Consider the following 16,956-nt stretch of genomic DNA (forward strand, 5'->3'; position numbering starts at 1 on the left):
TGGAGAAGATAGCTCTTGCTCTTGTTATGATTGCCCGGAAAGTGCGACCTTATTTTCTGTCGCATCAAATTATTGTGCAGATTAATAGTCCTCTTGGGAGGATTATGACTCATTCAGAAGTTTTCGGGAGGATGATCAAGTGGACAGTGGAGCTAGGAGAGTATGATTCAACCTGATGAAGAGGAGGTCTAGAAGGTATTTGTGGATGGGGCATCTAGCCTTTCGAGATGTGGTGTAGGAGTTGTGATAATAGCTCTCCCGGGAGAGAAGATTAAGCTGACACTAAGAATTGACTCCCGGGTGACTAACAATGAGGCAGAGTACGAGGCTGTTCTCGCCGGTATCCGAGCTGCCCGGGAAATTGGAGCTTCCCGGATCATTTTGTATTCTGATTCACAACTGATCACTCAGCAGATAAAGGACATTTATGAAGCTAAGGATGACATGATGCTTAAATATCTCAAGCTCATTCAAGCATAGACATAAGTTTTTGTGGATTGAAGTATTGAGCAGATACCCTGAGATGAGAATGGGCAAGCAGACGCTTTGACGAAGATGGCCGCCTCTTTATCAGAAGTCAGTACCCGAGAAATATTGCATGTTTCCCGGCTAATCCTCTCCACGGAAGAAGAGACAATTCCAGCACCAGAGGATTCTTGGATGACACCCCTAATCAAATTGATTGTAAGTAATGAATTACCACAAGACAAAGATCGAGCTTAGAAGATCAAGAGACAAGCTCCCAGTTTTTTCTCTTAAATAATATCTTGTACAGAAGATCATTTCAGGGACCTCTATTTAAGTGATTATCTATGGGAGAGTTGGATTATGTCCTCCGAGAGATTCATGAAGGGTGTTGTGGAGAGCATCTTGGAGGAATAACATTAGCCCAAAAAGCAATACTTGCCGGATTTTGTTGGCCCACTATTAGCCAAGACTCCGCCAGAGTTGTCCGGGCTTGTGAGGATTGTCAACATCACTCTAATTTTCAGCACAACCCAACCACTCTCATGAAGCCTATATGGGCATCTTGCCCTTTGATCAGTGGAGCATGGACATTGTTGGTCCCTTTCCATTTGCCCGGACTCATAAGAAATTTTTGTTGGTGGCTGTTGATTATTTTTCTAAGTGGGTAGAGGCCGAGCCCCTGATAAGGATTATTGAGCAGGAAGTTTTGAAGTTTCTGTGGAAGAATATTATATGTCGATTCGGAGTCCCCATGAGACTAATCTCAGAAAATGGGAGGCAGATTCAGGGAAAAAAGATCACAGCCTGGTGCCAGGAAATGAAAATTACTCAGTCTTTCACTTCAGTTGCCTATCCTCAAGCAAATAGCCAAACAGAGGTGGTGAACAGAATTATTGTGCAAGCCTTGAAAACTAGGCTATAGGGCAAAGGAAAAGACTGGGTGGAGGAATTGCCTAGTGTTCTCTGGGAATACAGAACTACTCCTCGAGCACCTACTCAAGAGACTCATTTTAATTTAGTATATGGTTCTGAAGCAGTTCTTCCGGTTGAAATCAAGTAATCTTCTGCTCGGGTAGAATCTTACCCGGATGACAATGATCAGAGCCGGGCAATGGAATTGGATCTATTAGAAGAGAAGAGAGAGCAGACATTGATTCGAATGGAAACTTACCGAGGCCGGGTTATGAAATTATATAACAAGCGAGTCGGAATCCGAGACTTTCAGATAGGAGATCTGGTGATGAAAAAGTCAATCCAGCCGGAGATGTTGTAAAATTGGAAGCTCGTTGAGAAGGATCTTTTAAAATAACCCGAAAAGTTAGCTCGGGAGATTTTTATCTACGCTCTCTCAAGCGACCATGGAATGTATTTCATTTAAGCTTGAAAGATGTAATTATTTGTTTGAAGACATAATAAAAGTCCCTTTCTTCTCAGAAAGTGTACGGATATTATATCTAAACCCGGGAGGTACGAAGCCCCAGTTAATCGACAAAGTCCCGGGACATTATCCCCAGCCCAAGGCTCCGTATGTTTGTTATTAATAAGCCCAGGGCTCTAAACCCTAGCTCGGGGCACCACACCTCGACCATTCCCAAGTCCCGGGACATGATTTCCGGCCCAAGGCTCCGTACATTTGTTATTAATACTCCCAGGGCTCTACACCCTAGCTTGGGGCACCACACCTCGACCATTCCCAAGTCTCGGGACATGATCTCCGGCTCAAGGCTCCGTACCTTGGTTATAAATAATCCCAGGGCTCTACAACCTGGCTCGGGGCACCACATCTCGACCATTCCCAAGTCTCGGGACATGATCCCCGGCCCAAGGCTCCGTACCTTGGTTATTAATAAGCCCAGGGCTCTACACCCTGGCTCGGGGCACTACACCTTGACCATTCCCAAGTCGTGGGATATGATCCCCGGCCCAAGGCTTCGTATCTTGGTTATTAATAAGCCCATGGCTCCGTACCCTGGCTCGGGGCACCACACCTCGACCATTCAGAAGGCCCGGGACATGACCCCCGGCCTGGGTTTCGCACTCTGGTTATTGAAAGAATCTAGGGCTCTGTACCCTGATTTAGAGGTTCTACACCTCGATTATTTACTAAGTACAAGGATTTTTATTTAGTTGACGATTCAACATCCTGGTTACTTGTAGAAGTTCCCGTCTAATTTACAACACTTAGAAATTTTTGCGATTTATTGTTCAAAAGCAGTGATTAAGATTATTTCTAAGACCAGGTATATGTGAACCATTAATAAATGAATGGAAACGCCGTATATTGAAGAGAAAAGTAATGGTTCATTAATAAAGAGCTAGGCTGACTTGAAGAGAAGGCCGTTGGAGTTTGAAGTTGGAGAGAAGACCAATGTCAAGTTTTCACCTATGAAGGGAGTGGTCTACTTCAGCGAATCGGGAAAATTGAACCCAAGATATGTCGGACCCTTCGAAATTCTAGAAATAATCGGAACCCTAGCTTATCGGCTAGCCTTGCCGCCTGACATGTCAAGAATCCATAACGTCTTCCACGTTTCGCAACTAAGAAGATACATTCCCGACTCGAGTCATATTCTCGAGGTTGCACCACTGCTACTCGACGGCAACCTGAATGAGGAATTGAATTATGAAGAAGTCCCTATCCGTATAATGGACACCAAAGAACAACTGCAACGCCACCGCACCATCTTGTACGTGAAGATAAAATTATGAAGAAGTCCCTATCCTTACGTTTTCAAAGACCAAGCTAATTCAAGTTTCGAGGAAGAAACTTTAAACAAGGAGGGAAGGATGTGAAGACCCAAAATTTTGCATTACGAAGAGAAAAAGTACCAATTTGATTTTAGTTTTGCATTGAAGATGAATTATGGAGGAGAATAAAATTACATGCAACTTTTGGCATGGAGGGGGAAGGCCTAAAGTCACATTGGTGACATTTAAGTCCATAAACTATGCAACCTTTGGCATGGAAGGGGAATACCTAAAGACACATCGGTGATTACATGCCATAAATCATGCAACCTTTGGCATGGAGGGGGAATACTTAAAGTCATATTGGTGCCTATAAATAGTGGCAAAGGAATGAGTGAAATCACACCAAAAACAACATCAAAAGTTTTCTCCAAAGTTGAAATTTTCGAGTACCAAAAATTCTGCTCAATTTCAGAAAGTTTTGCTCAATGTTTAACAAATCCAAATCCGATCTCCACCATTCAAAATATACCTACAGTGTTTTGAGCGAAATAACCAAAATTCATACCGATCAAATGGTTCAATTAGGCGCAAACATTTTTGCAGGGTGACTGGTTTTTCAGTGTCAAACTCCAACTTGTTCATTCAAAAAATTTTGGAACAATCTTTCAAGTAAGTGGGTTTATATGTTTTAAAGATTATGTATGCTTTAAAATTAGATCGTCTACTGCATGATGTGAATAAGAGTGGATTTCGAAAATCAATAAGTTACTTCAAACCGTTTCATTCCGTCTGTTTGTTCGTTTATGCTTCTCCGTTTCGTTCTATGTTGTTGTCATTCTGTTTGAACCAATTTGTCTCCAAATGATAAGTTATCTGTTTGAATCTGATAATGGTATATCGGGAAAGCCTGTAAGGGAAAAGGCCCTAGAGGGAGCCTGTCTATAAGAGAAGGCCCCAAAGGGAGCCCGAATGTGGGAAAAGGCCCCAGAGAAAGCCTATTTACATGAGAAAATCCAGAGGAGGCCAAAATCAAGGATAGCCCATGATCATTATAATCTGTTTGTGTGATAAGATATGTTCTGAAATGTTCTGATTCGAAGTTCTGATTTGCTCTTAGTCTGATTTCTGTTCATCCAACTCTGAAGCTCTGATTTGTTCAATAATTAACTTATGTTCACTTAACTCTGATATACTATGCTATGTAAAAGAAGAAGATTTTAAAAGTATTATGTATCAAATGTTTTTTGGTATTCGATCGGCCCCACTTGCTGAGTGTTTCCCAAAACACTCACCCCTTACATCTCTCCCCAGATAAGAATGAAGATCAATTAGACGAGGATGAACAAGACATGCTTTGGTTGGTGATGAAGTTTCGGGATACGAAGATTTCTCGATTATGTTCTTCCTAAGTTTTGATTCAAGTTGTACAACGCTTCCTCACATTTTATTTCGTTTTGGAATTTATCGCTGTAACAGAAGATTATTTTGATTTAATTATAAATAGACTGGTTTTGGTTTATACTGGACTATGAGGCTTGTTGTTTGGCGATTATATGATTGTTGAAAAACGTCAGTGTCGACTAACCTCGGTTTCGGGACGTGACAACTTAACCAAGAGATCAGTCTGTCTCTCAAAAATTGACAAGTTCCACTTGTTCTTTTCATGTTTATCTTACAATCTGCATAGTCTGCATCAAAGTAGCCACTTAAACTGAAAATAAAATCTTTTGGATATCAGAGTTCAACATTTTGAGTACTCTGAAGATATTTCAAGATACATTTAACATCAATATATTACAATTTTAATTTTGACTGCTACATGATATCTTGTCTGCTAGAAGTTAAATATAAAATTGAATTGATTAAACCTTTGTATAGTGATTCATCTACTGATTGTCCACTCTCATCCATGTCCAGCTTGATTGATGAGCCCATGAGTGTTAATGCTGCTGAGTAGTTCTCCATTTCAAACTTCTTGAGAAGTTCTTTGGTATATTTATCTTGATTAATAAAATTTACAATATCAAGTTGTCTGACTTCCAATCCGAGGAAAAATGTTAGCTCACCCATCATACTCATTGTTGGAATATTATAAGTTTTAGAGTTTGACAAATTAATCAAGAAGAGAATTGAAGAACCCAACTGATCGAATAGTCGTGTATTCGTAATTGAAGACCTCGTTCTAGTTGAACTGGAAAAACCTTATCAACTGATATATTCATAACTGATAATGTCCAGATGAACTGATCGGCTGATCAATTGACTTCTAATCAGTTGGCGACGTCATCGGTTGAAATATCAGCATATAGACTGACAGGTCGTACCGAAGCAGAATAGTTGAATCAGAACAGAACAGTCTGAATACCTAGTGCTACTCTCAGATAAAGTAACTACACGACAATTCAACGAATATTTGTCATTAAATGCATTCATTATGACTGTTGGGATTGAAAACTATATATAGTTGATCGAATCAGTTAAAGAAAACTAGTGACTACAAGTGAACACACACGAAGCAATCCAGCTACAACCTTCAATCAATTGCGATACCTTTCATGAGTATTTAATCAAGTTGCTGATCGCATACTCAAGCTCTATATTCACTTTATTTATTAGTATCATTCAAGCTATCAATTTAGAGCATTTTAGTTAATAACTATATAAGATTTGTTTGACTAAGAATTTTAGTTTGGCAATGTGTAAGACCAACTGAATTGGATTATTACAATATGTTGTAATATATCAAAGTCTTTTAGTAAAATCATATCCTTGTGATGTAAAAGGTGACGTAGAAGCATTTGAAGTCTCCGAACATCCATGAAGACTCTCGTGTTAATTTCAGTTACCATTTCAGTTTACACTAAGTATTCAATCTATATTTCAGTCTTATTCTGCACTACTATCAGTTGACTGATCTATATCGACGAATAAAACTATAGGACCAGTTCCTCAAAAAACTGATTCCCACATTTGAAAAAGACTACAAAAATCTTAAGTGTTTATTGAATCCCTCCTTCTAAACACTTCAACTACCTTAACCGATTCTATCAAGTAGTATCATAACGGTTAATTTTGTCTTGAATATTTTCAAAAGCTCAAACTGATACAGATCATCATGTATTCTTTCAACAAGATTCTCATGTTCTCCAGGGAAGAGTTTGATGATTGGAAGATAAGAATGCAGGCTCATCTAGCTGCTCAAGATGATGACATGTGGTATGTTATCACAGATAGATCGATGAAAATCATGGAAGCCAATATAGCAGTTGCTCTGATTGATGGAGCACCACTATCATAATTTAAAACCATCAGTTTAAACTGAAAATTCAACAGAACAGTTAAACAATGATGCAATGTCATTGTTTGTAAGAAAGTTTGAAAAGTTCATGAGAAAGAATCAAGGCTTCTTTCATAGGAACTATCATAGGAATGAACCCAAGGTGGAACCTAATGCGTGCTTCAACTGTGGAAAAACCAACCATTTTATTACCGACTATCCAAACCCAAAAATAAGCATGAAGCTTTGGTAGCATAATAAAACAAGTCAAAATGGGTTGACTCTAACGGTAAAGCATCCAAAACCGAGATCTTAAGCCGCTCTAGTGATAAAGATGAGGTGAAATGCCTCATGACTGATGATGCTGAACTTGAATCCAGCAGTGATCAGGTATTTGACTTCAGTTCAATTGATTTTACACGAGAAGAGCTTATTTCAATACTGCATGATATGGTAAATGAGTACAACAAACTAGTTATGTAATGCTTCGAAAATTTGAAGGTCCACGCGAATCACATGCATGCAATTATTAAATTCTTTGTGTATTTCAATTAATTATTTTAATTGCATTAATTAATTATGTTGTTCATATTGACATGTTTAAATTATATTTTTCTATATGGTTGCATTAAAATGTATTTTTAAAGGTTATTCGAGTTGCGATCGAGGAACGGAGACCGATGGCTGAAAAATAGAAAATATTTTTGGTTATTTGTTTTAATTATTTAAATTATGGGTGATGCTTTTTCTTATTTTTGAAAATATGGGGTTTGGAGGTGATTTTATACGCCGAGACGTAATTTTTAGCGGTGTTGGATTTTCAACAAAAATACAAACGTTTTGGCAACCCGACTAATAAATTCACAAACTTATTTAAGCAAAATTATTTTAATTAAACACTAATAGGCTAAATGGGCTTAATTAAGTTGATTAATGGGTCTAAGCCTTGTTAGTAGATTAATTAATATATAATATGCTAAGTTCACCCCATAATTCCTAAAACCCCATGCCTCAATCTCCAAGGCAATACAAATTCTTTCTCCCTAGCAAAAACATCACACGGCACACACTCAATAATTTGAAGAAAAATTCAAAAGCTTCAAGGGAGTTCAAGCCATGATCGTTCGTCGTCGTTCTTCGATTCGTCAACGTATATTCGTGTGTAAATTACACAAAGGCACGCCATATTTCTTCCTTCAAACATCTATCACACCATATTAAATATCTAAGCATATTTTGAAGGAAAACATGGCATGCAAAGTTGTTATTTTCGTAACTATATGTATACGTGTTCTAAATTTGTGCTTTTTGATTCCAAATTCATGTTATTATGTGGTTAAGGTGGCTGCCATGTTAGGAGTATAATTAATGATGTTTACACGAAGCTTTAGGTTCATAAAACACAACCTAAACGTTGCACAAACATGAATAATACAAGCAGGAACCGAAACATGTGGTGGGGTGTTCTAAAGGCTCAGTTTTGGGGAATAAGAGGCTAGGCCTTGCATGGATCATCTGGGGTCAGGGCTGGGTCATGTTCTGAGTCAGGGAAGTACGCTAGGACTAGAGTTAAGTGGGCTGGGAGGAGTCCTAGCCAACAAGTTGAAACATCATGTCCTTTTTATTGCTTTAAAATTAATAAATTTTTTTTTATAAACACTCGATTTTCGACCATGACAAATAACACATGAAAATATTTTTATAAAATATTTTATCCTTTAAAACAAAATCTCAACCAACTAGCATTTTAAAAATCAAGTGCAATAGTCATAAAATGAAATCGTCAACTATTTTACCCAACCTAAATAAAGCAATAAGTTTGAAAAATATAGCCCATACTAAACCTCTCAAAAATCTCTCAAAAGCATAAATAAATAGTCTTAAAAATCTTTATCTAAAATCAGTAATCATAAAACATAATGCGAAAATAGTAGAAGCGCTGGTGCTCGGGTTGTGTGCGCCATCAGTCCAGTCAAATAATCCGTCAAGACCTCCCTCAACCTCACCTGCATCCATCACACCTAGTGAGTCTAAAGACTCAACACACAATCATCTTTATAGCAAGTAATACGTAATACAATCAACATATAACAGTGAAAAATATTTGTACTTAAAATATTTGTTTCATGAAGATGCATAAACTTCAAACATGAACATTTTCGTAAATCTTTTATGATGCATGAACTTTAAATAGAAACATTTTCATAATGATGCATCAACCTTAAGCATAAACATTTTCATGACATGTATAACATAAACCTTAACCTTTTCCTTTTTCCTCAACATGAAATGACATAAAACCTTTTTAACATGATCATAAACATTTTCTTTTCCCTTTTGTTGAATTCGGATCGTTAATTGTGACTTTCCTGACATGACATGACATGAAAATCGATGGATCCATCTACGTGAAACCGCAGTACTGGGCGGCGGGGGACACCAGCAACACTCTCACCGGTCAACTGGGCCCTGGCCTATCATGATTGAATAGAAATACGATCGTCGAGGTTCCCTCGGGGGCCTTTTCCCATCAATAGGTTTCCTCTGGGGCCTTTTTCCCCTCACGATATTCTCATTCTTCCGTTACCACAAAATCGTTACCTCATATTCGCAATGATGGAAATACCATCGTCGGGCTCCCACTGGGACCATAACCCTCACGATGTCGCCAACATTAACGAATTAGTCACAATCACTTCACTTCCTTCAACATTTACATTCTCATCACTTTATAAAAATCATGCATAACATAACATTTTGTTTTTGAAACCAAGCATGCAACATGTCTTTTAAATGTCTTCCTTAAATCATAAAATCCCTTAAACATTAAAAATCATAATTTAATCATGAACATTTCATAAACATTTAAAAATAATCATAATTCCATAAAAATAGCATTTAGGGCACTGCCATGACCTTTACTAACTTCTAGGTGTAAAAAGACCATTTTACCCCTAGACTCGACATTTTCCGATTTCGACTATTTTCTTGATTTCATGACTCTAACATGTCCCAAATAATTATTTAAGCCTAATTTAATTTTCCCATAATTTTATTTGTCTTAAAACTTAGACTTTTTCAATTATCTTTACTTAATTGTTTTAACGGTGTTTTAATCCCGAAAAATCCCAAACTTTAATATAAAATTCCTAAATTTTAAATTAAGTCTTTTTATATTATTTTAGCCCTTATGAACCACGACTCGACCCCCGTGAGCCGTTTTCCAATTTTTCATTATTTAAAACACCCTATTCGACACCTAAACTTCGACTCCGAGCCATCTCTTAATTTTATCGAGTTACCCTCGGACCATAACGAACCAGAACCTGCCCAACATGTTGGAGTACCCTAGTGGACTCTAACCTCACCAAGAAACCAGCCCAACCACAAAAACGACAGCTTCCTAAGTAACCCCATGCTGGCCGAGACTTTCAACTTTCATGGACTCTACGATTTTGGTGTCTAGACCCTAAACCGACGCCCCAGCCCCTGAACCAACTTATTGTGCACCACACTAGGACCCTAGTGAGCCACCCTAGCCCAGCCCGTGACCCTGAGTTGAACCCCTCATCCCCTGGACCTGTGCGTAAACCCTGCACAAACTTGTGCATGGTTCTCGGGTGGAGTCCTAACATAGCTAGGACTCTTCCCGAGCCCTGACCGTGAGTCCTAGCTTGGCTAGGACTCCTTCCTTGACTCCCTCGTGACCTTGGCTAGCCTCTGGAACCAGCCAACCCAACCCCAACCCCCTGCAATGAAAACCCGAACCCTCAACCCAAGACAGCAACTCGCGCTGCTTGGTGTTTTTGTTTCTGCCGTAACTTTTGGTGGTGATTAAGGTGAGTTGGTGTGATTCTAAAACAAGTATAAACCTTACCTAACCATACCTAGACATCATGGCAGCCCCTTATTATCGTAAAAACATGTTTCAACATCAACGGGTAGCATGAAAATCAAGCATATGAACAAAACGAGAGCAGCAAGGTTTCGGTGCTTCATGCTTCATACAAACCATCTTTAAAAATATAAATATGACATGATGGATGAGAAAAATGAGATGTATGGCGTGCCTTTGCGTATTATACGCTCGAATAATCGTTGACGACGAAGAACGGGAGAAACTTTGGCTACTTACTCCTTGAATCCTTCGAAAATCCTTCCTCCAAGTGTGTTGTGTGTGTGCCGTGAGATAGGTGGGGTTGGGAGAGAATATTTTTCAGAAAATAAAAGTGGCCGATTGTTTTGTGTGCAAGGTTTAGGGTTTTAGGTGTTTTAATCTCATATGAACTCTAATTAAGTTACTAACTAGGCTTTAGGCCTATCAAGCCACAATTAAGCCCATTAGTCTTTTAATTAGAATAAAATATATTAGTAAAGTTTTGGTAATTAAATAGCCGGGTTGCCAAAAAGTTCGCATTTTAGTTGAAAAGCCAACACCGATAAAATTTACGTCCCGGCGTATAAAATCACCTCTAAACCCCCTATTTTCAAAAATATGAAAAACCATCAACTTTATTTTAAATAATTAAAAATAATTATTTAACAAAAACATTTTACATTTACAGCCCTCGGTCCCCGCTCCTCGATCGTCACTTGAACATTCCTTAATAATACCATTTTAATGCAACATGTAGAAAAATATATTTTAAACATGTAAATATGCACAACATAATTAATTCATGCAATTAAAACATTTAATTAAAATACAGGAGAATTTAATAATTCAAATGCATGTGGATTGCGTAGGCCTTTAAATTTTCGGGGCGTTACAATCTCCCCCCCTTAAATTGAATTTCATCCTCGAAATTCGCTTATCCTAGATAATCCAAAGTTTAGTCTTAGTTTTAGTATCCCAAAAATCCACGCTTCCGCTGCGCTACTCTGATCAAACTTAAGTTCTAGAATGTCCTTACGTCTCTTTGATCCCAATTAATTTTGTCTTCTAAATCCTTATTTGCAATTTGCAACTTAAGAAAACCCATATTAACTTAGTGCTATACTATTATAATCCCAAATTTCAACTTTTCCCAATATTCGAAATGGATGACCACACTTATCGTATGTTACTTTCCCTATATTATACCCAAAAATGTTCGTCGACTTATCATATTTAAATTATAAAATCCCAAACGCATCTGCTAACGCTTAGATTTTTCAAGCCTAATATCGATTCATCCTTAAAAACCCTTGATTAACATTCCTTATAACAACATATCCAAGATATCCCAAGGTTCCAAATATTCTTAAAAAATCTAAATCCTCAAAATTCTTACTATTTAACCATTAAATTCGTTCTTATTGCTAACTAGTGCCCAAATTCCTTAGCAAATTGAAAAAATAAATTCTTAATTTTCCCAAAAATATCACATTGGTCCCAAAATTTCGAAAATCCTACCATTATACCATAAGTTTTTGGCATTCTTAATTTCCTTCGACGGGTTTCCCATAACATAAATTTCGAAATTTTAAACTTATTTACCCAAAAATCATTTCCTATCACCAATCTTACATTTTTATCAAAACTTAAAATCCCAAATTATACATTTTTATATTACTAAAGTCGTTGCAATCCTCGAATAATTATTGCTTATGAGTAATTTCCAAAAATTAATTCAACTAGTAACCATGAATCATAAATATTTTCTTAGAAAATCTACGTGTCCCAAAGCATTCATAATATTCATGATTAACTTATAGCCCAAAAAGTAAAATGTCAATACTAAAACCCAAAAATCATCGTCGTCCAATTCCACCACAAAGCCAACATGCCTTGAAATCAAATAATTTCTTATTTCATATCGTATCATGTATAAAAATCATGAAGCATTTAATCTTTTAGCATAACAAAGTCATGCAACCATGCAGGGTAAAAATCGTTTGCCATGCAACCTTAAACGTAACGCCAATCAACTTCAAAATGTGTATGCACATGTAGCTTAAACATTTAGATCATGTAAACATGTAGGTATCATCACATAAATCATATAAAGCATGTAAAACTTACAACTTTGAGGCTTGACGACTGATCTTTCCGGCGCTGATGGTGGCACAACCCTTTACAGGAACCATTGCTCTGATACCAACTGAAACGTCCTGTCCTTTTTATTGCTTTAAAAGTACTAAATTTTTTTTTTATAAACACTCGATTTTCGACTATGACAAATAACACATGAAAATATTTTTATAAAATATTTTACCCTTTAAAACAAAATCTCAACCAACTAGCATTTTAAAAATCAAGTGCAATAGTCATAAAATGAAATCGTCAACTGTTTTACCCAACCTAAATAAAGCAATAAGTTTGAAAAGTATAGCCCATACTAAACCTCTCAAAAATCTCTCAAAAGCATAAATAAATAGTATTAAAAATCTTTATCTAAAATCAGTAATCATAAAACATAATGCGGAGATAGTAGAAGCGCTGGTGTGGGGACCCGGACGCTAATCATACTCTTAATCATCATTAGGACAATTTAATCAATTAAAATAAACAGGGTCTAAATTTTTATTTTATTATTTATTTTTTTTAATGCGGAACGTAATGGAAATCATACTAGTATACATATCAGTATAAAATAAGGTAAAAGTCCTGTACAGCATATATTCAATACAACTAAGGTTCAACAACTAGCTATCAAGTATTCAAACCCTATCTACAGCAACATCAAAGTCCGTGGTCTCCACACTAATCATGATCTCTCGTCATCTCCTCGACCCTGATCCTGTCCCACCTGTTGTCATGCACACATACAAACACGACAACAGCCGGATAATTTCGGTGAGAATATAATCCCAGTATAAACCAACGAACATGCAATCATATAATCAATATAAAGCATGCAGCAATTATCAGATATATATCAAAGTCTGAAACATAAATAACGTCAAACTATCAATCATACTCGTGACTCCACGACTCAGACTAGACTCAATCCTAGTCTAAGGATCCCGGTTTCCAGACGTTGGTATTCCTATATCGACCAACAGTAATAGAAGAAACTCCGATTCTATCCACGTCGATATAACCAAACATCCAATGTCTTGACCTATCCGTCACAGACTGTGGCACTATCGCCAATACACTATCTTGTGATATCGTGCAATGTGCCAGTGACGATTCCATCACTATCGGCGCTTATGTCACAAGATCACTCGACTAATACTCATCTAATACATGCTTTCTATACATCCATAGAACAAGCATATCAAGTCAAAGCAATGAACATAATAATAAGAAGTATGTGATTTAGGGAAACTCAAGTATATCCTATTTGAGTCGATCTCCCAGTACCACATTGACTTATACATTTCGTTCGTAGTCTCGGTCTGAAGCAATATCAGTTCTGAACTCAAGACTGTCTCTGTAAATCTGAAACGACATAGCAAGAATCATAATATCAATATTCCATTCTCAATTCAATACAAAATCTGATTAATCTATATTTAATTCAAGTCAACGGCATAACGGCACAATCCCGAGATCTCCGTCAATACAATATCATCAGATATCAATTACAAATCATAACCCATATCCGATACAATCCATAATCAATCAATAATCCAAATCTGTCCGGTTTTCAATCAATATAATCAAAAAATCATAACAATTCCATAATCAGTATGTTCTTCAATCCGATTTCGATTCTATGATGTGTAGTATTCCCAGAACACATAATAATGATCAAATAATAATTTCTCCAATATCATAATTTCAAATGATAACAGAACTCAATAAAACTTACGTCCTTTTGAAGCTATTGACGAGAGGATCACAGAACTGTGCTCGGATCGAAAATCTGAAGGCCGGATCTTTAAAAATCACAATTCTAGTATAAAATGAAGCTTTGAGGAATTTCTATGGAAGCTTTCGGTTTTCTTTGCTGCCATTCTGAAGTGGAATGAAGGAAATATATCCAAATACATGGCAAGGAAAAGTGTCCAACTAAAATCCCATAATTTCACTTTAGCCCCTGAAGTCTTCACTATTTGCAATTTGGTCCTCACAACTCTTTTTAATTCAATTTCAATCCTATGGAATTGTAAAATCATGGAATATGACTCAACATTCCAAAATTCATAAATTAAATAATCTCGGATTAAAATGATAAAATCTCGGGCCTTACAATTCTCCCCCTCTGAGACATGATTTCGTCCTCGAAATCGTAAGCAGTCAAATCATATCAGATAAGAAGATATAACATAAGCTAAAATACAAGACTCACATCAGTGAAATAACTCTGGGAATTCCTGTCTCATATCTGATTCAGTCTCCCAAGTAGCTTCCTCAATGCCATGACGAGTCCACTGGACTTTCACAAGAGGAATAGTCTTCGTTCTAAGTCGCTTTTCCTTACGATCAATAATCTGGATCGGTTTTTTGACATAACTTAGACTTTCATCAAGCTCGGCCTCGTCTGGATGAATAATGTGAGAATCATCAGGGAGATACTTCCGCAGCATAGATACATGGAAGACATCATGTATCCTAGATAATGAAGGCGGTAATGCGAGTCGATAGGCACGATCTCCTATCTTCTCGAGAATCTCATACGGCCAGATAAAACGTGGAGACAGCTTCCCTTTCTTGCCAAATCTGACAACTCCTCTGAAAGGTGAAATCTTTAGGAATACTCGGTATCCAACCTCAAATACCAACGGTCTTCGTCGAATATTGGCATAATTGGCCTGTCTGTCTTGAGATGTCTTCATTCTCTTCTGAATCAGCTTTACCTTTTCTGTCATCTCTCTGATCATATCAGGTCCAATCTCAGGAACCTCAGAGATATCATCCCAATACAGAGGGGATCTGCACTTCTTTCCGTACAATGCTTCAAATGGAGCCATCTCAATACTTGTCTGATAGCTGTTGTTGTACGAAAATTCACAAAGTGGCAATGCATCTTGCCATCCAGTGCTAAAATCAAGCACTACAGCTCTCAGCATATCCTCCAATGTCTGGATCGTCCGCTCTAACTGTCCGTCAGTCTGTGGATGATATGCAGTACTCAGATGCAACTTCGTACCTAGAGTCTGCTGTAAACTCTGCCAGAAGTACGAAGTGAACCGAGGATCACGGTCTAATACAATCGACTTCGGCACTCCGTGCAATCTGACCACCTCTCTAACATAAATCTCAGCCATCTGGTTATACCTGTATGTCCTCTAGTACGGAATAAAACATGTTGATTTGGTCAATCTGTCAATCACGACCCAAATTGCATCACCATCTCGGGAGGATCTCGGTAAATGCGTCAAAAAATCCATGGAAATGTGATCCCATTTCCATTCAGGAATCGATAAACTGTGCAGTAGACCTCCTGGTTTCTTTCTTTCAGTCTTTACCTGTTGGCAATTCAGACATTTTGACACAAATTCTGTGACATCAGATTTCATTTGCTTCCACCAAAACTGTGTCTTCAAGTCATTATACATCTTTCTGCCACCAGGATGGATACTGAATCGACTGCTGTGCGCTTCAGTCAATATCTGTTGTTTCAACTCTGAAACATTCGGCACAACAAGATGATTATTCACATACAGTACATCCTCACGTACCTGAAACTCTGATTGATGACCTGATCTGACCATCTCAATCGATTTCTGAACTTTCTGATCAACTTTCTGAGCCGCTTTAATCTTCAAAATGAGCTCTGGTTCAGCTTGTATAGTATACAATCTCAACGGTCTACAATCTGTCTCAAATACCAATCCAGACAAACAGCAGTCTTCAATCAAATTCGAAATACCTATTGTCGATAAGGATAAAGCACATACCTTTCGACTCAATGCATCAGCTGCTGCATTGGACTTCCCCGGATAGTATTTGATTTCACAATCAAAGTCTTTCAGTAAATCCAGCCATCTTCGCTGTCTCATATTCAGTTCTTATAGTGAAAACAGATATTTCAAACTTTTGTGATCAGAATAAATTTCAAATTTCTCACCGTAGAGGTAGTGTCGCCATATCTTCAAAGCAAATATAATGGCTGCCAATTCAAGATCATGAATTGGGTAGCGAGTCTCGTGTGGCTTCAGCTGTCTCGAGGCATAAGCAATCACATGCCCTCGCTGCATCAACACACAACCCAAACCTCTGTGAGAAGCATCACAATAAACAACAAATCAACTAGTACCTGAGGGAATAGTCAGTATCGGTGCACTGGTCAATCTTTTCTTCAATTCCAGAAAACTGGACTCACAGTCTTCTGTCCACACAAACGGAGCATTCTTCTGAGTTAACTGAGTAATCGGTTTGGCAATACTCGAGAAATATTTAATAAATCGACGGTAATATCCTGCCAAACCCATAAAACTGCGAATCTCTGGCACTGATGTCGGTCTCGACCAAGAAATCACAGCCTCAACCTTGCTGGGATCAAGTGATATACCATCTCCGGATATGATATGACCCAGAAATACTACCTGTCTCAACCAAAACTCACATTTTGACAGTTTAGCATACAATTTCTCAATTCTCAGAATTTTCAACACAGTTCTCAAATGTTCTGCATGCTCAATCA

General features: G+C 37.6%; 1 protein-coding gene across 1 annotated transcript in view; it reads right to left on the bottom strand.

Annotated features, from left to right (window-relative positions):
- Positions 1-577: 577 nt before the first annotated feature.
- Positions 578-16,956, bottom strand: part of LOC142544305 (uncharacterized) — a 57,476-nt gene continuing 41,097 nt past the window's right edge. Inside the window, exon 8 of the mRNA XM_075651366.1 lies at positions 578-669. Coding sequence (XP_075507481.1) covers positions 578-669 — 92 coding nt within the window. The remainder of the gene's footprint in view (positions 670-16,956) is intronic.

This window comes from Primulina tabacum, chromosome 5 (assembly GCF_025594145.1).
Source record: "Primulina tabacum isolate GXHZ01 chromosome 5, ASM2559414v2, whole genome shotgun sequence".
NCBI classification, from domain to species: domain Eukaryota; kingdom Viridiplantae; phylum Streptophyta; class Magnoliopsida; order Lamiales; family Gesneriaceae; genus Primulina; species Primulina tabacum.